This window comes from Oryctolagus cuniculus, chromosome 10, assembly GCF_964237555.1.
Source record: "Oryctolagus cuniculus chromosome 10, mOryCun1.1, whole genome shotgun sequence".
NCBI classification, from domain to species: domain Eukaryota; kingdom Metazoa; phylum Chordata; class Mammalia; order Lagomorpha; family Leporidae; genus Oryctolagus; species Oryctolagus cuniculus.
The window spans coordinates 65,936,785-65,960,099 of NC_091441.1; the positions used below are offsets into that span (position 1 = coordinate 65,936,785).

General features: G+C 51.9%; 1 protein-coding gene across 9 annotated transcripts in view; it reads left to right on the forward strand.

Moving 5' to 3' along the window:
* The window catches only part of MTCL1 (microtubule crosslinking factor 1), a 134,586-nt gene that overhangs the window by 105,649 nt on the left and 5,622 nt on the right, over window positions 1-23,315 (forward strand). For all 9 annotated transcript variants that reach the window (XM_070050458.1, XM_051852138.2, XM_070050453.1 and 6 more), the window contains 5 exons: window positions 4,651-4,818; window positions 7,433-7,687; window positions 13,841-14,137; window positions 17,252-17,283; window positions 20,679-22,254. In XM_070050458.1, the coding sequence (XP_069906559.1) occupies window positions 4,651-4,818; window positions 7,433-7,687; window positions 13,841-14,137; window positions 17,252-17,283; window positions 20,679-22,254 (2,328 nt within the window). The remainder of the gene's footprint in view (window positions 1-4,650; window positions 4,819-7,432; window positions 7,688-13,840; window positions 14,138-17,251; window positions 17,284-20,678; window positions 22,255-23,315) is intronic.

The window sequence follows — 23,315 nt, forward strand, 5'->3', positions numbered from 1 at the left end:
TAGACTAAAGAGAAAGCACCAATGAAGCTCTTTTATCCTACTCCTTTGCTGGAACACAAACCAACTGATCTTCGAAAAGATTGAAAACTCAGATGTTTGTTTAATTCATTACTTAATTTGCAAGACACACGGTGACTGACAGAGGTCCCAAATGCCTGTAATGGCCAGGGCTGGGCTGCGGCCCAAGCTTGGAGCTGGGAATTCATCCAGATCTCCTACATGGGTGGCAGGGACCCAGCTACTTGAACCATCCACTGCTGCCTCCCAGGGTGCGCACTATCAGGAAGCTGGAGTCAGGAGTCGGACCCGATATGGGACATGGTGTCTTAACCACTAGAACAAATGCCTGCTGAGTTTTGGACTTGAAACTGATGTGTATAAGGTTGCATAGCTGGGCCCTTGCACAAAACTCTCAGAAAACAGCCCAAGATGACTTTCAGCATAAAGACTGCTAAACGAGACACAGTATTAATTTGATTCTAGACTTGGATCACCTTTTAACCAAAAACATAGCCCAACAGTGGTCACAACCAGGAGGAAGAATGAGAGAGTGACGTCCCTGATATAGAAAGAGTGAGAGAGTGATGTCCCTGATATAGGAGGTACAGGGATCTTTTAAAGATTCATTCATTTATTTGAAAGGCAGGTTTACAGAGAGAGAGAGACACAGAGATGGATCTTCTGCTGGTTCACTCCCCAAATGGCTACAACAGCAAGGGCTGGGCCAAGCCAAAACCAGGAGCCTGGGACTCCATCAGGGTCTCCCACATGGGTGCAGGGATCGAAGCACCTGGGCCATCTTCTACTGCTTTCCCAGAGGCACTAGCAGAGAGCTGGATCAGAAGTGAACAGCAGGGAGTAGAACTGGTACCCATATGGGATACCTGCATTGCAGACAGCAGCTTGTGCCTCAGCACCAGCCCCAACTTAGGTGACTTTTTAAGGCGAAGTTTAAAAACGGAAAAAAGAAAAAGGCTGAGAGGCTAAACTGTGAGGTTTGCAGTTTTCCTCCGTGGTGTGTCCAGCCTTGCAGGCGCCAGGCCTGCCTTGCAGTCGAGGCTCTCGCTTCCTTTACCGCAGGACTGTGCAGTCCTGAGCAGCTGCACCCTGCAGAATGGGGCTGTAACACTGGGCACCAGGATCGACATCAGATATGGTCTTACAGGCGAACAATTTAGCACGCCCCTTGCCCGCAGGAGGTCGCGATAGTGACGATCGCTGTTGGGGGTGTGTGTGTGTGTGTGTATGTGTGTGTGTAAAAGTCATCTAGAAGAATCATGGCCATGCACGGCTTTTTCCGAATCTTCAGGAATTCTGACGCAGACTCGCATTCTGGCCCCTGTGCACTTGTGGCGGGAGCTGCCTGGCTTCCGCTGAGTCACACCGACCCTGGGTGTCGTGACAATGGTAGCAATAGCATTAACTCTGCAGGCTCTCCTACCCTTCTTGGCCACCTTTACCCCAAAGCAATTCCAGAGCTCATTCCACGACGATTAATTTTATTCTGGTATAATAGAGCATTACATTGATTGCTCTGACCCAAATGTGCATGAAAACATTAAGGCTTAATTTTAGTGAATCTAATATCTGCCAGTGCCCCTAAGTACGTGCTTTGCTTCCAGAGAGACCAAATTTCTCATCTCTAAGAGGACTGTGACGTTCTGATTCTGGTCTTACTAACATTCCTGTGGTGCACAGGCTAAGGGCAGCACAGGCCAATGTCATGTGTGCCTTGGGGTCACAGAAAGCTATCCATTATGCCTACGAAGGTATTACATGGTTCTCTGCTCTCTCTTTGTCGAGAATTAGAGGACTGCTCTAAAGATTGAACCAAAAAAAGCCCTGCTGTCACTTTAAGCTTGAAATTCTTTTGACTCAAAAAGTAGCGATTTATGTGAAATCCAGAGATGAAAATATGAAATAACATTGCTAAACTAAATACTAAACAACATACATAATTTTTCAGCAAATAAACCCAATGCCAAGACATATTTTTTTAAGATTTCTTTTTGTTTATTTGAAAGGCAGAGTGTCAGAGAGAGAGAATCTTCCATCTACTGATTCTCTCCCCAAATGGCTACAACAGCCAGGGCTGAGCCAGGCTGAAGCCAGGAGCTTGGACTTTATCCAGGTCTCCCATATGGGTGCAGGGGCCCTAGCACTTAGACCATCTTCTGCTACTTCCCCAGGCACATTAGCAAGGAGCTGGATTGGAAGCAGAGCAGCTGGGACTTGAACCAGCATTAGCATGGGATGTTGGCATCGCAGGTGTAACACGCCTTTCTCAACTGCACTCATGAATTTTTAGATTCTATTGGCGTAGGGTTTTAAGAAACCGTTCCACATTTGTTACACCTTCATACATTTCATAAGCATCTCTCTGAGTGTAGTTCAACTACTTAAATTTAACTTACTTAAATTCGGATGTGTGGAAAACATGTAGGATTTTTCAAAGGTTTTTCTCTCTGCTGAATTTTCCAATTTTAATTGACTTTTACTCTTAATGCCTTTTGTCCTGAACTTAGTAACGTAAAAGTTGGTGTTCAAGGTAAGAAAAAGCGAAGTGCAATAAATGCTAACTTATGGGTCTTTCTGCTCCATCAGAAGTCTGTTCTGTCTATGGAGTGAGTGTTTGGCTCCACGGTGAAGATGCTGCTTAGGACACCTGCATTTCATATCAGACTGCCTGGGTTCTAAGCCCTGCTCTGTTCCATTCCCAGTTCCAGCTACTTGTCATTGCACACGCTGGGGGGTGGCAGGTGATGGCTGAAGTACTTGGATCACTGCTATCCATATGGAATGGAGTTCCAGGCTCGTGGCTTTAACTGGGCCTGGCCCCAGCTGTTGTAGGCATTTGAGTGAACCAGTGGTTAGGAGTTGTCTCTCTCTCTCTCTCTCTCTCTTTCTCTGTCAAGTAAGTTTTAAAAAGTAGACACTTTTTTTTAAGATTTTATTTATTTATTTGAAGGTCAGAGTTACACAGAGAGAGGAAAGGCAGAGAGAGAGAGAAAGGTCTTCCTTCCGTTGGTTCACTCCCCAAATGGCTGCAACAGCCAGAGCTGCACCGATCCGAAGCCAGGAGCCAGGTGCTTCCTCCCGGTCTCCCATGATGGGTGCAAGGGCCCAAGCACTTGGACCATCTTCTACTGCTTTCCCAGGCCATAGCAGAGAGCTGGATTGGATGAGGAGCAACCGGGACTAGAACTGGCGCCCGTATGGGATGCCAGCACCACAGGCGCAGGATTAACCTACTGCACCATGGCACCGGCCCCCAAAGTATACACTTTTTAAAAAGTCTACCATGTCTAACAATCTCAAATTATGGAGACAGCTGTTGTATTTTCAGTTATCTGCTCATATTAAAGAATTTCTCTTTTCTAATTCAACTTGAACATATATTCACAGCATCTAAAATTCTTTTTGTATATGCTTAGCCATTTATTTTTGTGTATGTATGTGTGTGTGTCCAATGGGTTAGCTAGATGATTCTAGAAGCATGATTGTGTGTGCAGGACTTCTGCACGAGCCCCAGTGCCCTTGCTGCATCAGACAGGAGAGGTTTACCAAGGACAGGGACCATGTCCAAAAGTAGGGGGTGCTTCCTGTTTTGTGCAGAATTTTATCTATATCCAGCAAGACTTAGCCCTTACTCCGCTGCTTCGTATGCATGCCCTGCAAATGCCCCCAGAGCCTGTGGTGCACCGTGTGATTGGAAGAGAGGGCTCACGTGGCTGCTGTTAGCCCCAGTTCCCGAATCCGTTCACTGTGCCCCATCCGTCCGCACGCAGGTTTCTGAAGCACTGCCCTTGCAGGAATGGACTCAGGCAGAAACCGTGGTTTGAACATTGCCCCAAGAGGGCTGGGCAGGTTTTAGAAAACGCAGAGATTGTTAAGTTACATCTGTATGAGCAGATTACTAAGGAAACCCACTTTTCATTGGGGAGACGTGTTTGCTTGCTTAAGTAACATGAGCTAGTGGTTGTGCTGAACCCTGCCAGTGTGGGGGTGGGGGAGGGTTGTCTTGCCCGCTGACACCTACGGTGGGGATGGGCAGCACAAGGTAAGTGAGCCAGTGCTGGCACCGTCTCGGGGCCACGCCACAGCCTTCAGGAACAGCCCAAGCCTTTCACCTTGGCCTTGCAGCACTGGAAGTCCCCACCCCTAATGGCCTTGCTTGAGCACCCTGTGTCTGTGAGAGTCCCCAGGCCCTCATTCCCCTCTCTGGCGTGTCGGTGTGGATGCTAGTGGGTATAGCTGGAGCTGCACAGTCCACCGGCCCAGCTCACAGCTGTGGCCATCTGAAGTCAGGCGGGGTGTCCCAGCAGCCTCTGGGGGCTCCCTATGGCCTGCCACAGCCCCGAGGTCCAGAACATTACCTGCAGGTGCCCCGAGCCCGAGGTCCAGGCCTGAAGGCACCACCTGGTGGCCAGGAGACAGTGCCCCTCACCTTCCTCCCCATCCTGCAGGTCCCATCTCGGCCCCAGCAGCCTGACTGCCAGCCTCGGGGCCCTGCTCCCTCTCCTCTGCTGCAGACCCCTGCACCCTCAGCCCACGGCACCTGCGAGACAGCCCCAGCACTGCCTTCATTGCCAGAGCCTCTCCTCTTCCTGCCCGGATGAGGTGGCAGAGCTAGGCTTGGTGTCCCCACAGGTGGTGGAAAACCAGCAGCTGTTCGGTGCTCTCAAGGTGCTTCTGGAAGACCTGCGGGAGGAGCTGCGGGAGGAGGCGAGGGCGCGACGGCGCCTGCAGCAGCAGCACGCCAGCGACAAGGCTGCCTGGGACGTGGAGTGGGCCGGGCTCAAGTGCCGCCTGGAGCAGGTACCTGCGTGGCGGGCCCGGGGCCCCTTACCTGGGGCTTCCACTGTCCAGGGTGGGTGGGGAAAGGATGCCGTTGGATTCAGCTCCTTGTGCGGGAGAAAGGAGAGGAGTGGCTGCTCGTGTAGCTCCTGAAGGTGTCTGGGCTTCCCAGGCCCCTGAGTTCCCTCCTGTCCCCTTTCCAATGTGGGAAATGTGGCCCCCACCCAGCAGCCATTCTGCATAGAGGCGCATGGTCCTGAGCCCATCCCGGGACAGCCTCCGTGCCGCTGTCAGTGGGCTGAGCCGACCCTGTCCCAGACAGCCGCACGCGAGAGCAGACTGTGGCTTAGGCTCCCCAAAAAGGGTGGTGAACACAGGCCAACCATTGGATTTTCCAAAATCCTGGGAAGAACTTAGGTGACCTGAGCCAGTTTCTAAATGTTTCCTCTTTGTTTTAGAGGAACCCAGTATGTGCCCAGGCAACAAAATCTTACTATATTCAAACTGATAAAAATCAAAGAGAAAATCTTAAAGGCAGACAGAGGAGGAAAAAAAAAAAAAAAGACACATTAGATAGAGTGGCACAAATATGGGGATTACAGAGAATTTCTTACCGGAAAGTATGCAGTCAAAAGACGATGGAGTGCTGAAGAAAGGTACCGAGCCACATAGAATTCTATACCCAGCAATGGTTGCTTTCAAAAGTCAAAGAGAAACACTTTCAACAAGCAAAGCTAGAAGAAAAAAATCATTGCCAGAGGACCTACATTTCAAGAATGGCAAAGGTAGTCCTTCAGGCAGAAGAAACAGGATAATAACAGATTCTTCAATCCACAGCAAAAAAATGAACAATGGAAACTGAATAGATACAAATATAAAACTCACTTTTTTCTATGTTTGACTCTTTTTAAATACCAATGGCTGTTGAAAAATAGTTGCAGTGTAGTGTGTGTTCATAGACTATGCAGACATAAAGGATGAGCAACAGCTCAGTATGCGAAGTGGGAATTGGGTTTGTTTTGTCACAAGACTCCCATACAGCATGTGTAGTAGCTTAATATAATTTCAATGTAGACGCTGAATAATTAAATATATATAGTTTGTGAACCCTATAACAACCACTAAAATTACAAAAATAGCTCACTATTCTGTGCCTTGTTTCTATCCTGATTAATGAACAACCTCTTGTATTGTTAAGTGCAATAGTTTAATAATGTTTGCTTTTACCAAAGAAAGGTCTCCCATATGAATTACTTCATTTCTTTTCTAAACCGTGTTTTAAGGACAGACTTTCTTATTCTGAATTCATTGATAAAGAAATGGCAGCTCCAAGTGCTTTAGGGCTTTACCTAAGTACATGATCAGTTAACAACAGAACTGGGGCTAGAAGCCAAATAGGTTTTCTTTTAACTACCATTAACTATGAATTAATGTCACCAGAAAGGACCCTGCAAAATGCACTAACTTCATTATTTCTATCTAGAGTTCAGTTAATTTTCTTTGAGTTATTCAAAGACCCACTAAAATCCTTCACAGTTGATTATCCACATGTAAGCAGATGCTTTTAACTATATTTTAAACCATTTGCACAAAGACTAAAAAGCAGCCAGTATTATTTAGAAAGCCCATCTGTATGTATCGGATGGGGACCCATGGGGACAGAACCAATACTGAGCCTCTCCTCCAGAGTGAGGGCAAATCCTCCACTAAGTGAGAAAAGCCCAGAGAGCCTGAGTAGAAGGTGGGGCTTCTGGGACAGGAAGCAGAGGAGAGGGCTGGGCCCAGGGCTGGGTGGGGCAGGTGCACACTCGGGGAAGGAGATGACGCTGGCAGACAGGAGTGAGGAGCAGAACCCATGTAATGCTTTTCCAGTCGGTCCGTTATGAAATCTGTATGCAGGGGAAATAAAACACTATTTCCAAGTGGGGAGATGATGCAGAAACAAAACAGGGGAGGGCCAGTGAGCACAGCCAGGAGATGGCTGGGAAGCACAAAGTACCCGGAATTCCATCCTAAGACCTGGCGACCCACAGAACTCACGCAGGAGCCACAGCGCTGAGCCTGCAGCAGGTGGATCCGCCCCCTGCAGACGCCTTCCAGAAATCCAGGTCCTCCTCTCCCTGGAGTCCCTGCCAGCAGCTTCTCCCCTTCCTTGGAGGCAAATGACCCTCTGTCTGCCTTCAAGGGCTTCTCTTTGGTTTTTTATCAGTTTGAATATACAGGATGTGAGGTTCTGTTGGGTTTTGGTATATGACCTCCTGGGCATTTGACAAATGTTTAAACTACTAGGTTCCATTGCTAGATTCCGTGTCGAGGCTAAGGATGTAGGGTAGACAGTGTGCCTGCTTCAGGAAGGTGTGGAGAGTGCAGACCAGACCTGGTGCTGACCAGGAGGTTGGAGCTGAGAAGTTGACTGTGGAGGGCTAAGTGGATTTGCAGCTTAACCTTCTGTGGGACTCTCTGTGAGTCAAATGGTCTTTATTCTTACTTTAAAAATGAAATTTGTTTCCGCCACTGCCCAGCCTTGTTTTAAGCACGTTTACAGGGACCACGTATAAAGGTGCTGAGGTTGTCTTCATCCTCTAATGGATGGAGTGAATTTGGAGGGGGTTTCTGAATTGTTTCTCTCTGACAGCTGGAAGAGAAGACGGAAAAAAACTTGGGAGAACTAGGCTCCTCCTCGGAGAGCAAAGGGGCCTTGAAGAAGGAGAGAGAGGTGCACCAGAAGCTGCTGGCTGACAGCCACGGCCTGGTCATGGACCTGCGCTGGCAGATCCAGCACAGCGAGAAGAACTGGAACCGAGAGAAGGTGGAGCTCCTCGAGCGCCTGGACCGAGACCGGCGAGAGTGGGAGCAGCAGAAGAGGGAGCTCTTGTGGAGAATAGAGCAGGTGAGGGGCGCGCCAGCCCGGGGGACCCCAGGCCCTGGCGCGCAGTGCGGACTACTGCGCCATCCGGCCATCGGAAGAAACGCCAGACTGCCTCCTGGTTCTTGTTGCCACAGCCTCCCAGCTCCAGAGGGCTAAGGAGAGATACGGACTTTCTAGTATCGGAGACCTGGGCTCGTGGCCTCCCATTACACTGATCTTTTCATTGCAGGGTTTATAAGGAACTGTGTGTGTGTGTGTGTGTGTTGAGGGTCAGGGGAACAGGTAACTTTTTTTTTTTTTTTTGACAGGCAGAGTGGACAGTGAGAGAGAGAGAGAGAGAGAGAAAAGTCTTCCTTTTGCCGTTGGTTCACCCTCCAATGGCCGCCGCGGTCGGCACGTGGCGGCCGGCACACTGTGCTGATCCAATGGCAGGAGCCGGGTGCTTCTCCTGGTCTCCCATGGGGTGCAGGGCCCAAGCACTTGGGCCATCCTCCACTGCACTCCTGGGCCACAGCAGAGAGCTGGCCTGTAAGAGGGGCAACTGGGACAGAATCCGGCGCCCCGACCGGGACTAGAACCTGGTGTGCCGGCACCGCAAGGCAGAGGATTAGCCTAGTGAGCCGCAGCGCTGGCCACAGGTAACTTTTTAAAGTACTTCAAAGACTAAACTTGAAAAAGGAGGTTATTTCAGGTCTTATTCAATGATCTCTGCCAAAACACAAACTAACTTTTAAGTTTACCAATAAAGATGCAGTCACAGTGACTGCTCCTGTTTGAATGGAATTGTTCTCATTAGTAAATAAATGGCTGAATTAAGTTGGAAGTCAGGCTGCTCACTGATGATTGCACCTGCTGTGGCTATTGCGGTGCCATGATTAGCTAGGACTACGGTCAAGGGAGGTAGCTGGTAGCTCATCATCTTCAGCTAAACAAATGATTCAGAAACTCAGAAGAATGTGAGGGAGGAGGGGGAGCTGTTTGTCTACTTCCCGGAGGCTCATTCTCTGCATTGCACCAGACTTAGAACAGTTTGCACAGGTGCAGAGGTTCCTGGGTGATACACGGATGAAAATTGCACATTAAATTGATAAGGTTTTGGAGTTCCTCCCTAGCTGGATTTTTACGTAGCATACATTTTGTTTATTACAGCCTGCACACTTAGAAATTCACGAGGCCTCCAGGAAATGTGTTAGTCAATAAGAAGCTGCGGTCAGGACATCTAACCATATTACTCTATTGCCGATGCCCAGACTGCCCGCATTTATGTGGGAGCCTCATGGAAAAATGTGCTTCATTATCTGCAAATATGAGGGGACTTCAAAAATCCATGGAGAAATGAAATTAAAAGATCAGTTTGTTTTGGTACAAAAGTTTTTTGAAATCTGTGCACATTTTGCAGACAGACTTGTGTGCATGGATTTCAGAATTTTTTTAAAGATTAATTTATTTGAAAGGCAGATCAACCCAAAAGAGAGGGAGGGAGGAAGAGAGAGAGAGAGATCTTCCATTTGCCGGTTCACTTCCTAAGTGGTCACAACAGCTAGGTCTGGGCCTGTCCAAAGCCAAGAGCCGGGAACTCCATTCAGCTCTCCTACATCGGTGACAGGGGCCCAATCGCTTGGGCTATCCTCTGCTGCTCTCTTAGGCACATTAGCAGGAAGAAGCTGGATCAGAAGTGGAGCAGCCGGGACTCGGACCGGTGTTCTGATATTTGGTGCCAGTTGTTGCAAGTGATGGCAGGTAGAGTGTTGGGTAGGCAGAAAGGGGGGAAGAGTGAAGTGATGACAGTGACCAGGAGCCTTTGGGTCAGAAGCCACTGAGACAAAGAAAATACGCTGCAGATAGAAAGGAGCCGGAGTTCCTCCTGGGCTGGGGCACTGGCACAGTGAGTCACCCTGGCAGTATTTGATGTGGCTGCATTTCAGAATTCCCCAAATCCTATCAAGAGGAAAGTCGGCCATTTCCTGTTTGACTTGGAAGCACAGCCCTTGTAAATTAGTCTCTCATTTTTAATCGTGTGTGTGTGTATGTGTGTGTGCTCTATTAACTGGGTCATTTGTTTGGTGGAAATTTTAGGAGTAAAAGTAGCGTGTGTTCTTATAGAAGTGGTCACCCATTGATCGTACCTGACTTCAGTTGGCCAGTATCACAGTGACTCCTGGACACTCGTTAGCAGGGGCCTTCCTTCCTGCCTTCTCTCCAGGGTCACGTGTTTTGTCTGTCCCTCCTCTGCGACCCCTGCTGTGCCCTTTTAGGGTCCCTTAGCCTGTGAGCCGTGGTGGCTTGTTGACCTCGACACGAGCTTCATTTGTTCTGCAGGGCACACCTTGGATATAAGTGAATCAAGGCTTTTAGGTTTCCATTTTACTGCTGGGAATGAGGAATTTGTAGTAAAGGAAAAGTTAGTAAGACGTAGTCCATGATAGAGTTTGAAGTCAGTGACCTAGGGATGACCTGTCGCCCCCTTTTGAGACCGTGTTTTGCAAAGGTAGGAGTGGTGGGGAACTGAACTCCCTGTCCAGCTTGTGGGGATCCCAGCAGGTCTACAAGACCATCAGCTTCAGAGCTTCAGGCCTCGAGGTTGTCATCATTGAGCATTCCGGGCGTCTACCTGTTCCTGCCGGGGTGGCGGACCCCACAGTTTCTGCACCATGATTTCCCCACTGTCTTTAGAAGAGGAGTGGTTAACGGTGAACTCATGCTTCAGACATGCAACAGTGGCTTTCAAAAATAAAGCTGGCCTTTTCCCAAAAAACACTCAGCATTTTAAAGAAAACTTTTAACATTTTGGCGCCCAATCCTAAAAATGAGGTCAAGCAGTGACAGGCATTCTGGAGAGGAAATTGACTCTGGCGCGGATGAGTGTGTATGGATGTTGTTTATTGGTTACTGGGTTGTTTATTCATTTAACTTTGGCCTATGCATTCCATAGATAACCAAGAGATGTAACTGAACATTCTTCACGGTGTATCCTCTCTATTTGACTCGGGGGTAAGCCGTGTAACCTTGACTGAGAACCTAATACAGATGGTGAAAGAAGTCACACTAAATCCATTTTCCACTTTGCAAGCACATGCTTCATGCCTGTCCGGTGTCATTCAATTCCTACATAATTTCTGTGCCACACGAGGCGTTTTATGTGATGAATGACTGTGGGAGCATGGGTAGGTCAAGTAACACTTTATCTCCCTTATCAGCGTCTCTTGTTTCCATCCAAGTTGGATTGGGGGATAATTAACTTTTATGGAGTCACACCGCATTTCTCCTTAGAATGGTTGAGTTCCCAGTTAACATGCGGATGACGTAGCTTGCTGCCGTCCTTTTCCTCGCTGTACCTACAGAGCTAAAAGGAAAGCGCCTCTGTCTTCCGTCCTCTTTCCAGTAATTTTCTTACATCAGCAGTCTTTCCTACACCTAGGGCCATTCTTACCTGCCTACAAAGTGACCTTTTCTTTCGGCCGGCTTGGGAAGGCGACACTCTTGAGAGTTCATTGTTCCCTGCGTTCTTGGACATGCAAACCTCTGAAATGTTCTGTTTGCATGAGAAGTTGTTCTGCTGCCAGTGCAAGTACAGTAGGAGCTGGCAACCGTGTCCTTCTAAGGACCGTTCCATGACCGCACTTCAGAGGCATCTTCGCAGCAGATAGCCCCAGCGACAGCCATGCCAAGTGCATTTTTGGGAAAGCTAACACCGGCGGCTTTGGTGCAAGTTGCTCCTGGCTGCCTGGGTCTATTTTTGGAATCCCACTTTACTGAGTTAGGACACGCGTGTTCACAGCTCTCCTCCTTAGTCATTCTTTCCCCTCTTCACTCACACGCTCGGCGTACATTTCCAGCTTCAAGTGTGATGCTTGCGTCTTAATTCCAGGCCCACAATAGCTTGGAGACCATCATGTGTTGGAGCTGAGTGGTGCTGACATGCATTGGAGGAACGTAATCAAAAGCTTTCCTTTTTTCTTTTTTGAAAGAAAGCAGTTAGCGTCTTGAAGAGAACTGCGAAGAAGTGTGTTGCTGTTGCCTGGAGTGATTTGCTTGTTCCCTGATTGGACTGTGAACTTGCCCCAAGCCCCCCTATGTTGGAGATCTGGTTGCTTGAACCTCCCCTTTGCCCCCAGAAATAAAGATAACACTCTGAAACTTTGCTCCCCCGCCTCAGAAGTGACTCAGATGAATGAAAGTCCTTTTGTCGCCCAGTGCCCCTCACACTTTGTTCCTGACACTGTGCTGGCCAGACTCACATCCAGCTGTGGTTGAAGGTGCAGACTGGGCCCAAAGACGCTTTCTTAGAAATTCCACTGATCTGCGTTCAGGAGCCTTAGGATGTCCTGGCACCATCTCAGCGCCTGAAAATCTTAATCTGGCCACCGCTCTGAGGTCAAACCTCAGGGTGCCTCCCTTCCTTTAGATCTTGTCCTCCTTCACAGAGCAGCGAATCCAGGAGCCTTTCTGAGCTCGTTATCCAGCAAAGAGCCCGCTAAAGATTCACGGCGGGCAGTAACTGCCGGTCGCAGGTGTGCTTTGTGTACACGTGTGGACCAGGAGGCAGTGGGGCAGTGTGGGGGGAATGCAGGAGAAGCCCTCTGCCTGCCTGTCTTGGCAGTTCCCCGGGATTCTGCAGTCTCATTTCCTGAATGGCCTCTACCAGGTCTACTCCTAATGCCAGGAGGCAGAGGGGTATTTGTGTGCAGAATGGGTGGCTTGAGCCTGCTGGCTCAGGTGCATATGCCCATTTTACAGATGAGGAAACTGAGCTGAGAACCTGTCCCTGTCAGCCAGCCAGTAAGGGCATAGATCAGTGGCTCAAGGGATCCTGTGCTTCCAGTACTGTTTCTTGAGTTTACCAGTCAAGCAAAAAAAAGAAAAAAAAATTAGTGTGCACAGGAAGTAGGTGAGTTTTCTTCCCTGGGTCATACCACATCTTTCCTTACCTTCCTAGCTACATTGGAATCCTCTCAAGCAAAGGATACATTGTTTTTAACACAAAATGATAGAGCTCACTATGCTCTATGAGATTGAACAAGAGAAATTCAAAAAGTTTGCGAGAAATGGAGTTAAAAGATAAATTTATATTGGTATGAAACATTTTTGAAAACCATGCATCATTTTCTCATAATATACATTTTCTTTTTTTCCCTATAATATGTATTTTCTAGAAACAGCATGTATTTCAAAATCTTTTTGCACCAAAATAAACTTATCTTTTTAAAAACATATTATGTATTTAAGAGAGAGATGAGAGTACCCATCCATTGGCTCATTCCCCAAATACCCACAACGGACGAGGTGGGGCCAGGCCTGGAGCCAGGAACCAGCAACACAATCCAGGTCTCCCAGAGAGACCCGACTCCTGCAGCCACCACCACTGCCTCCCAGGGTCTGAGTTGGCAGGAAGCTGGAGTCAGGAGCCAGAGCCGGGAACTGAACCCAGGTATCCAGCGTGGAGCGCAGTACCTTAGATGCTAGGCTCAATGCCTGCTCCCAAATAAACTTTATGTTTTCATTTCTTTTTTCATTTCCACAAACTTTCGGAAATATCCTCATTCATAACAAAGTGTTCCCAATGATTTTAGGCTGGTTAGGAAAATCAGTTTCTCCCTCGGCAGTTTGCGATTACTGATGGTATTCTGTCAAGCGTGTCTAGAGGTCTGACGGTAACTCTAAAAGACAGATGTAAACACGTTGTTTAACTGTATTAATTGTTTTTGAAAAGTCTGATTTCCTGTGCGCCCAGTGCTCAGTTGTCTACAATAGCATATTTGCATCAAACAGAAAAGCAAGGCTAGCCGGCGCCACGGCTCACTAGGCTAATCTTCCGCCTTGCGGCACCGGCACACCGGGTTCTAGTCCTGGTCGGGGCGCCGGATTCTGTCCCGGTTGCCCCTCTTCCAGGCCAGCTCTCTGCCATGGCCCGGGAGTGCAGTGGAGGATGGCCTAAGTGCTTGGGCCCTGCACCCCATGGGAGACCAGGAGAAGCACCTGGTTCCTGCCATCGGATCAGTGCGGTGCGCCGGCCGCAGTGGCCATTGGAGGGTGAACCAACGGCAAAAGGAAGACCTTTCTCTCTGTCTCTCTCTCTCACTGTGTCTCTCTCTCTCACTGTCCACTCTGCTTGTCAAAAAAAAAAAAAAAAAAAAAAAAAGCAAGGCCAATTCTCTTTGTTTTTAAATTCTCAAGTTGCAGAAAGAGAGCAGTCCCCGGCGAGGTGGGAGCTTCCTCTGCGATCAAAAGGAAGGCAGCGCGCGCCCCTCTCCCCACCAGGGAGGCCTGCGCCTGCCCCGGCCCGTGGCCATGTGGCCTTGCGCAGACACCGACTCCCTCCCATTCGAAGACCGGCCGCTGTCCAAGCTGAAGGAGTCGGACAGGTGCTCGGCCAGCGAGAACCTCTACTTGGATGCGCTGTCCCTGGACGACGAGCCGGAGGAGCCTCTACCCCACAGGCCTGAGAGAGACTTCAGGAACTGCGGCCCCGAGGTCAGCCTGTGGGACAGGATGAGGGGCTGGCTGGCGGTGGGCGTCCCTGGCGTCTGTCAGAGCTGGCAGGTGCCCGTGGCTTTTGCGTGTGGCAACGGTGAACTGAGTACAAGTGACCTCTTCACGTGGCTGAGGGGGTGGTGTGGTGGCCCTGACCCTACCCTCCTAGCCAGCCCCGCGGTCCCTTTAACTTTGCCGCTTTGTTCTGGGTTCTGAAACCCTGGCCTTGGGTGCTGTGTCACAGAAGGTGTCGAGCACACCCACGTCCAACAGCATGCAGAATGGGACCTAAATTGTTCTGGGAAGTATCTGTTTGCAACGTGTTTTTGGAAAACATAGTAAAATCTTCTGGTTGTGGCAAACTAATAACTGCAAAAAATCTCTCTTAAATTTGCTAGCTTTTGGAAGTAGCAAATATCACTAAACAATGATATATTATACATATCGTATTCTGGGCAAAGGAAAAAAAAACAACCTGGCACTTGGAAACCTTACATAAATCACACCACCAAATGGGTGGGTTAAGCTCTGTGCTGATGTTGAATATGGCCCAGCGTGTGTTGCATTTCCTCGTTCAGCCATTTGCTTTAAAAATTGATTCTAGAATCATTCACTGCCTGTGAACCAATTTCACAGTTTGCTGGACCTGTCATTTGGTCTCCAGAATGTCTGGTTTTAACTTGAAATAGTATTGTTGAAATATGGGACAGTCATACAGATCAAATATCCCATACTCAAATGCTTGCTACCGGAAGTGTGTCGGATTTCAGGTGGTTGTAATTTTGGAAAAGCTGCATATATACAAGGAGATATCTTGAGGATAGGGCCCAAGCCTAAACAGGAAATGTACGTGTGTTTCAAATACATCTGAAGATAACCTCATCCAATGTCTTTAATAATTTTGTGCATGAAACAAAATTTCACGGTGTGGAACTTTGCACTCCTGGTGTCTTGTGGGTGCCCAGAGACCGCTCAGATTTGGAAGCGTGTCAGACTTCAGACTTTCAGATTAAGGCACACTCAGCCCGCACGGCCACCGCAGGCCAGCAAGGCCAAGCGCCCCGCAGCAGCAATCGCATCAGGTTGGTGCGACATCACTGCCTGTCTCCTGTGATCTGGGGGTGGCCCATGAGGGAGCACACAGGGACCGGCTCAGGAGACCTCGTGCGAGTTCCAGCTCCCTGGCGGCTGGGAATCCACACTTACCTGCAAGGCAGAGATGAGGGAGGAATGTGCTCACCAGGGGAAGCGCCCTGGCTGTGCGCTCTCCAAGGAATGGACTTCCATCACTGTCGAAGGTGCCACCTGCCAAGCCGTGACAGCCCCAGGAGGCTGCTCAAGGGGCACATCTTGCCGCAGCCACGCGTCTTCCTATGGGGGAGTCCCTGCTTCTTCACCTCTGATTCCCAGGTGGAAGTGTTTAGAACCAAGCAAGGGCCCCCGGCCTGAGGAGGAGCTCACACTTTTTTTTTTTTTTTTTAAGATTTTATTTATTTATTTGAGAGGTAGAGTTACAGACAGTGAGAGGGAGACAGAGAGAAAGGTCTTCCTTCCGTTGGACCACTCCCCAAATGGCTGCAACAACCGGAGCTACAACGATCCGAAGCCAGGAGCCAGGTGCCTCTTCCTGGTCTCCCATGCAGGTGGAAGGGCCCAAGTACTTGGACCATCTTTTACCGCTTTCTCAGGCCACAGCAGAGAGCTGGATTGGAAGAAGAGCAGACAGGACTAGAACCAGTGCCCATATATGGGATGCTGGCACCACAGGCGGAGGATTAAGTGCACCATGGCGGCGGCCCCAAACTTTTTTTTTTTTAAGATTTACTTATGGGGCCAGCGCTGTGGCACTGCCGCTTGCAGTGCCAGCATCCCATATGAGCTCCTGGCTCCTGGCTCCTGTCTTTGGATTGGTGCAGCTCCGGCCGTTGTGGCCATCTGGGGAGTGAACCAGGGGGTGGAAGATCTCTCTTTCTCTCTCTCTGCCACTGCCTCTCTGTAACTCTGCCTTTCAAATAAATAAATAAATCTTTTAAAAATGCATTTGTTTAAGATTTTGTTTTTTAAAGATTTATTTATTTATGTGAAAGAGTTACACAGGGAGAGGAAAGGCAGAGAGAGAGAGAGAGAGAGAGAGAGGCCTTCCATCTGATGGTCACTCCCCAAATGGCCACAATTTCAGAGCTACACCAATCTGAAGCCAGGAGCCAGGAGCTTCTTCCAGGTCTCCCATGGGTGCAGGGGCCCAAGGCCTTGGGCCATCTTCTGCTTTTCCAGGCCATAGCAGAGAGCTGGATTGGAAGAGGAGCAGCCGGGCTTCAAATCGGTGCCCATATAAGGCCAGGGCGTTAACCTACTGTGCCACAGCTCCGGCCCCTAAATTTTATTTATTTATTTGAGAGATTTTATTTATTTATTTGTTAACAGACAGACAGAGGGAGAGACAGACATAAAGGTCTTCCCTCCCCTGGTTTACTCTCTAATTGGCCATATTGGCCAGAGCTGGGCCGATCTGAAGCCAGGAACCAGAAGCTTCTTCCAGGTCTCCCACGTGGGTGCAGGGGTCCAAGCACTTGGAACATCCTCCACAGCTTTCCTAGGCACATTAGCAGAGAGCTGGATTGGAAGAGGAGCAGCCAGGACTCGAACTAGCCACAGCGCCGGCCCCCTCACTAACATCTAAAGTGAGACTTGCACCAAGGGACTCCAGTGTCCTAACCTGCCTGTCTTCTGTCACCTCCCCCACCCCCTGCCCTGCACATCCCCACACTCACTCACTCTCCTACTCAGACTTGCTCAGGTCATCACAAAAGCCGGCTTTGAAATCCCTGTCGCCGGCGAGGCCTCCCTCCCTGCCCAGGTCCAGAGCCAGTGCCGTGGGCGCCTGCCTGACTGCAGAAGCGCAGCCCCCTCCCTCGTGAGGCCGTGGATCCTGCTTTGATTCTGGAACTTCAAAGGCCTTCGGGGCAGCAGCACTCCTGACCCACACCTGGCCTCCGCCTACGTTTTTCAGTGGTGTTTTCCTAGGCGAGCAGGCAGAGAGAAAGCACTGAAGCCCAGTCCCGGCTCCCAGGCCACCAAAATGAAGCAACTCACCACGTTCTTTCTTCTTTCTAGGAAGAAGACAACCACAAGGGGAATCTTCAAAGGTACGTAGCTTGATGGAATGATAGATGACATTTGAAATGCACTCCTCTCGGTCCTGCCGCTGTAGTCCACTCTCACACCCTCTTTGAAATGTCTTAACGTGAAGACCGCTGCAGAAGTCTTGCTTTGTTATTTGTGCATTCCATACATATGGCAATTTTGGTGATGAACAGCCGAAAGGCCAGACAGTACTGCGTGCGTGCGTGCATGCGTGGATCATTCTCTGGCAGGCCCCTCCTTGCCAGTCGTAGCTGTGAGCTATACCCACAGGGGAGCGTGTGTCCAGTGGGCTTTGTAAAGTCCACAGAAACCTCCCTGCTGATTTAAGTCTGGAAAACTCCTTCTTGAAGTGCCCCGAGCCTGCTCCAGGAGGCTTTATTGAAAACTTCCTGGTGGCCAGTGTTGTGGTGCAGCTGGTAAAGCCGCCACCTGTGATGCATCCCATGAGGGCTCCAGTTCAAGTCCTGGCTGCTCCACTTCTGATCCAGTTCTCTGCTAATGGCCTGGGGAAGGCAGCAAAAGATGGACCAAGTGCTTGGGCCCCTGTGCTCACATAGGAGACCCTCTTTTACTGCCTAAGCCACAGGCCATCAACCCTTCTCTTCACTTTCTCAACTGTAGCTTTTTCATTTTCTTTTCTTTTATTTTATAAAGTTTTTTTTTTTATTTTTTTTGACAGGCAGAGTGGACAGTGAGAGAGAGAGACAGAGAGAAAGGTCTTCCTTTTTTCCGTTGGTTCACCCCCCAATGGCCGCCGCGGCCGGCGCACCGTGCTGATCTGAAGCCAGGAGCCAGGTGCTTCTCCTGGTCTCCCATGGGGTGCAGGGCCCAAGCACTTGGGCCATCCTCCACTGCACTCCCGGGCCACAGCAGAGAGCTGGCCTGGAAGAGGGGCAACTGGGACAGAATCCGGCGCCCCGACCGGGACTAGAACCTGGTGTGCCGGCGCCGCAGGCGGAGGATTAGCCTATTGAGCTATGGCGGTGCCGGCCTTCTTTTATTTTAAATCTTCTGTGAATTCCAAAAGTGATGCATGCTTGTTGTCAGTGTTAACATCCAAAGTCAAGTGCCTCCCGCCATCCCCTTTTCCTTCTTGCCTCTAACTGGTGTGCTTCTCCAGACCCGCTGCTGTGCGGCTGCAGGGGCTGCATCTGCTTCCCACACATCCTGGCTCTCCTAGTTGCTGTTCCGTCGGCTTTGGTCACTGCTAAGGTTGATGGCATCCTCCTTCTGTCCTGTCCCGTCCATCCAAGCCCCAGCAGCACGAAGCCCCTGTCCACGGAGGTGCCGCGGATGTGACTCTGAGACTGGTTCCTCTGTGGGCAAAGTGGGAATTGGCTGAGCTGTATCCAGAGCACCATGGCAGGGGACAGGGCCTCAGCCAGTGCAGAGCCCTCATGTGCTCCGTGATCAGTGTTCTGAAGCTGAGTCGTAATTCAGCAATGCCTGGGATTGACAGACGCAAGCAGAGGAAAATCATACTTGCCCAGAAGCTCAGGACCTAATGACATTTCCAGCATGGGTGACAGCCAGGTTGCTGTGCTCCCGGGAACTTTAGCCAGATGGAAGGCCAAGCAGTGGCACTCTTGGCCTGCTTTACACCCCATGGCGGCCCTCAGAGCACAGGCCCCGTCCCCTGGGTGAAGGCAGTTGTCTGCGGTCCAGCCAGGGCTTGGCTGGTTCTGCATGCTGGCCTGTGCAGTGCACAGACTTGCTCAGAGCAGGCTTCTGAAGCCACTCCCGGCCTCTTCTTCATGGATGGGTGTCCTGCAGGGGAGTGGCCAAGCATTGCCTCTGGGACCCCCACTGACTAGACCTCAGCTGGTCTAGAACTGGAGGGCTAGGTGTGTGTGTGTGTGTGTGGCAGTAATTTTTAATATAACTGACCAGAAATGGGTTTAGCTCCAGAGACAGAGACATGCTCACTTCCCTTCTGCAACGCCCCCACCCCTACCCCGAGCCAAGCTGGAGGGAGTCCAGGCCACAGCAGCTCCATTGCTGGGGCCGGTGGACACAGCCAGGGCCCAGCCTCCCTCCTGACCCCACCTCCTTTGCTGTAGTGGGTGGACACCCTGTGTGAACACCCCAGCACCCTTTGTCGTAGCAGACACGTATTTCCAATGCCTCTGCTTGGGCACAGGGGAGGCACTCTGTGTATGTGTGTCGAGTCAATGTGTCCAGTGAAAGGGCCAGGAATCTGCACCCGAGTCCTTGTCCGTTAGGCAGGAGCTTAGCAGGCGCTAAGCCTTGGCTCCCCTCCCGTGTCTTCACCTCCAGCCATGCTCTCTTGTCTGAGGAAGTTCTCTTCCCTCTCTCCTCAGAACAAAGGAGGAGGATACAGACAAAGAGGAAGGCTTGGCCGTGGAGAAGGGGCTTAGGGAGAGCCCCGGGGGTGGACACTGCAGAAAGGGCCAGAGGGAATTTTTATTTGTAACAGAATAAAGGAAACCATGTGCCGGTCTGATGGCAGTTCCCTTGCCCTTCCTCCCTTTGTCACCCGCCTCGTGGCCTTTGGAGGTTGACAGGGCTTCAAGCCAGTGGAGGACAAGGCTGTGTGGTGGGACCGCAGCTACATCACTGGGTCTCTCTCTCCCGGGGGGCCATGAGCATGTGGTGGGCAGGGCCTGGGGGTACTCTGCAGCATGAGCACCTGCCGTGACACCTTGCAGGAGGGTTGGCACTGGAGGTGCCCACCGGCGAGGGCCATGCCAAGCCACAGCTGGGAGTTGAGCTGCATTGACTGCTGGATGGCCCCACCCTCCCGCTTGTTTGCAGTATTTGAGGGTTGGCACTATTTGGTTTTTTTTTTTTTTTTTTTTTTTTTTTTTTTTTTTTTTTTTTGACAGGCAGAGTGGATAGTGAGAGAGAGAGAGACAGAGAGAAAGGTCTTCCTTTTTGCCGTTGGTTCACCCTCCAATGGCCGCAGTGGCCGGCGTGCTGTGACCGGCACATTGCGCTGATCCGAAGCCAGGAGCCAGGTGCTTCCCCTGGTCTCCCATGCGGGTGCAGGGCCCAAAGATTTGGGCCACCCTCCACTGCACTCCTGGGCCACAGCAGAGATCTGGACTGGAAGAGGGGCAACCAGGACAGAATCCAGTGCCCCGACCGGGACTAGAACCCGGTGTGCCGGCGCCACAAGGCAGAGGATTAGCCTATTGAGCCGTGGCACCGGCCACTATTTGGTTCTGATCAGAGCAAGGCTCCAGCAACAGTCCCACAGCCACAGACGTCCAATAAACACCCACAGGGCCAGCTCGTAAGCAGGGAGTCTGAAGCAGCTGCAGAGTGTTCCAGTGGCTTAGGGGAGGCTCCGTCCCCACTACCCGGGCAAGGCAGGGCAGGGCACAGGGCTGCGGCGTTCAGGGCGCGTGATGACCTCCTCTCTCTGCCTCTCCAGGGCGGTGTCTGTGTCCTCCATGTCGGAGTTCCAGCGCCTGATGGACGTGTCCCCCTTCCTGCCTGAGAAGGGCCTGCCGTCTGCCAGCAGCAAGGAAGACGTCACCCCGCCCCTGTCCCCTGACGACCTGAAGTACATCGAGGAGTTCAACACCAAGAGCTGGGACTACACGTCCCCCAGGTCCCCCAGCGGGGCTGGGGCCGAGAGGCCTGCGGACCTCTGGGCAGACAGGACCGAGGTGGGGCGGGCAGGGTGCGAAGCCAGCGCGGAGCCCTTCTCGGACTCCTCCTGGTACCTGACCACGAGCGTCACCATGACCACGGACACCATGACCAGCCCAGAGCACTGCCAGAAGCAGCCGCTGCGCAGCCACGTCCTCACCGAGCAGTCCGGTGTGCGTGTGCTGCACAGCCCGCCCGCCGTCCGCAGGATGGATGGCATCGTGCAGGGGGGCAGCGAGGGCAGGGGCCGGCTGGACCCCGAGGGGCCCTTTCCCACCAGCAGGGCCAGAGCGAGCCTGGGCGACGCCAAGGGGGGACCCCTGGAACCCATGCTTGGAAGGTGGCCTTGTGCCCCCTGCAAACACCCCCGAGACTACATGGAGGGGACCCTGCGCCCCCTCGAGAGCCCCCTGTGTACCCCCCTGGGCTTTGCCTCCCCCTTGCACAGCCTAGAGATGTCCAAGAACATGAGTGATGACATGAAGGAGGTGGCTTTCTCCGTCAGGAGCGCCATCTGCTCCAGCCCGCCCGAGCCACAAGTTAAGGACATGGCCTGCCAGACCAACGGGTCCCGGACCACGGGCACGCAGACCGTGCAGACCATCAGCGTGGGCCTGCAGACGGAAGCCCTCCGGGGCAGTGGTGGCGTCACCAGCAGCCCCCACAAGTGTCTCACACCAAAGGCGGGGGGCGGCACCACACCCGTGTCGTCTCCTTCCCGCAGCCTTAGGAGCAGGCAGGTGGCCCCCGCCATCGAGAAGGTGCAGGCCAAGTTTGAACGCACGTGCTGCTCCCCCAAGTACGGGTCTCCCAAGCTGCAGCGGAAGCCCCTCCCCAAAGTGGACCAGCCAAATAGCAGGACCTCACCGGGTGTGGCCCAGAAGGGGTACAGCGAGTCGGCCTGGGCACGCTCCACCACTACGAGGGAGAGCCCCGTGCACACCACCATCAACGACGGCCTCTCCAGCCTCTTCAACATCATCGACCACAGCCCTGTGGTGCAGGACCCCTTCCAGAAGGGGGCGCGGGCTGGGAGTCGGTCCCGCTCGGCAGAACCCCGCCCCGAGCTGGGCCCAGGCCAGGAGACGGGCACCAGTTCCCGGGGAAGGTCGCCCAGCCCCATTGGTGTAGGCGCTGAGACGTCCAGGGAGGAAGGGGGAGAGGGCACGCCGGTGAGGCAGGACCTAGCCGCTCCCCCTGGCTACACGCTCGCCGAGAACGTGGCCCGGATTCTCAACAGGAAGCTGATGGAGCACGCCTTAAGGGAGGAGGCGAGGCAGGCCACCCACGGTCCCCCGAGTCTCAGTGACAACCACACGGCAGATGCGGCCACAGCCGAGCCAGGGCCCATGGAGGTAATGGCACCCTCTCCCTCCAGCTCTTCCATTTAGGGGTGGGTGAGAGGGCACCTGGCCAGGCCGTTGGTTGCAGGAAGAAGCGTTTTTGTCTCTAAGTGGCTGTGGTGAGCGGGGGCTGAGTTGGGTTTTGGGGAAGATAGCATAGGCAGAAAGGGTTCTGGCCTCTGGGCTCGGTGATGGATCTGTATCTGCACCCCCAGGGTCTGCGTTCTGGGTCATGATTTGCCCTTTCTGTGTGTGGATGCATGTCACGGCACGTCCAAGTGTGCTACATGGGAGGGGGCCAGGGGGGTGAGGACCACGGGGACACGTGCTTGTCACGTGCTCGTCAGGGACTGCAAACACAAGGTCGATGTCCCAGCTGGCCTCCGTGCAAAGCAGCAGTCTGGACTCTCAGGAGCGGCTTCCCCTCTCTGTGTGTGTGAATCCCCCGGGGCAGCAAACCCAAGTGAAACAAATGTGTAAACCCTGAACCTTGCCTCTGTACAGGAGGAGGTGGCACTGCCGCCCTGACATTGCTCACCCATCAGTCAGCCTGGAGTTCTGTTCTAGGACACATCCCCCGGGGTGTACTTTGCACCTTGCCGCTTGAGCCAGCAGCTCCCATTTCCAGGCCTAGAATGAGCAAATGAAATAAGCCCTGTGATCCTGCTGGTGCTGATGGCCATGGGGAGGCCGGCTTCTCACTTCGTGCAGCCCTGAGCAGGTGTGAACGCCTCGCCCAGTGAGCATTCTGCAGGCTGGTCCTCTCCCCAGGGTCGGGGAAGAGGAGGGGAGCAGATTCTTTTCTGGGCTGCCACCACCTGGGCTGCCCTGGCCCCAGGGCAAGGAGAGGAAGAGGGTGTGTGCCCCACATCACAGGGCCTGCATTTCCCAGGGGGAGAAATGCCAGCACAGTTAGAGGGCCAGACTGACCCACCGAGGAGTGCTTACCTAAGAATACAGAGGTGAAATCCGAAATGGCGAGCTGAGTGCAGGTGCCGGTGACCTACAGAAATGGTGATTCCCCGTGATTCAGCCCAACACACATGCTGGCAGCACGTGGCCCGAAGAGCCCA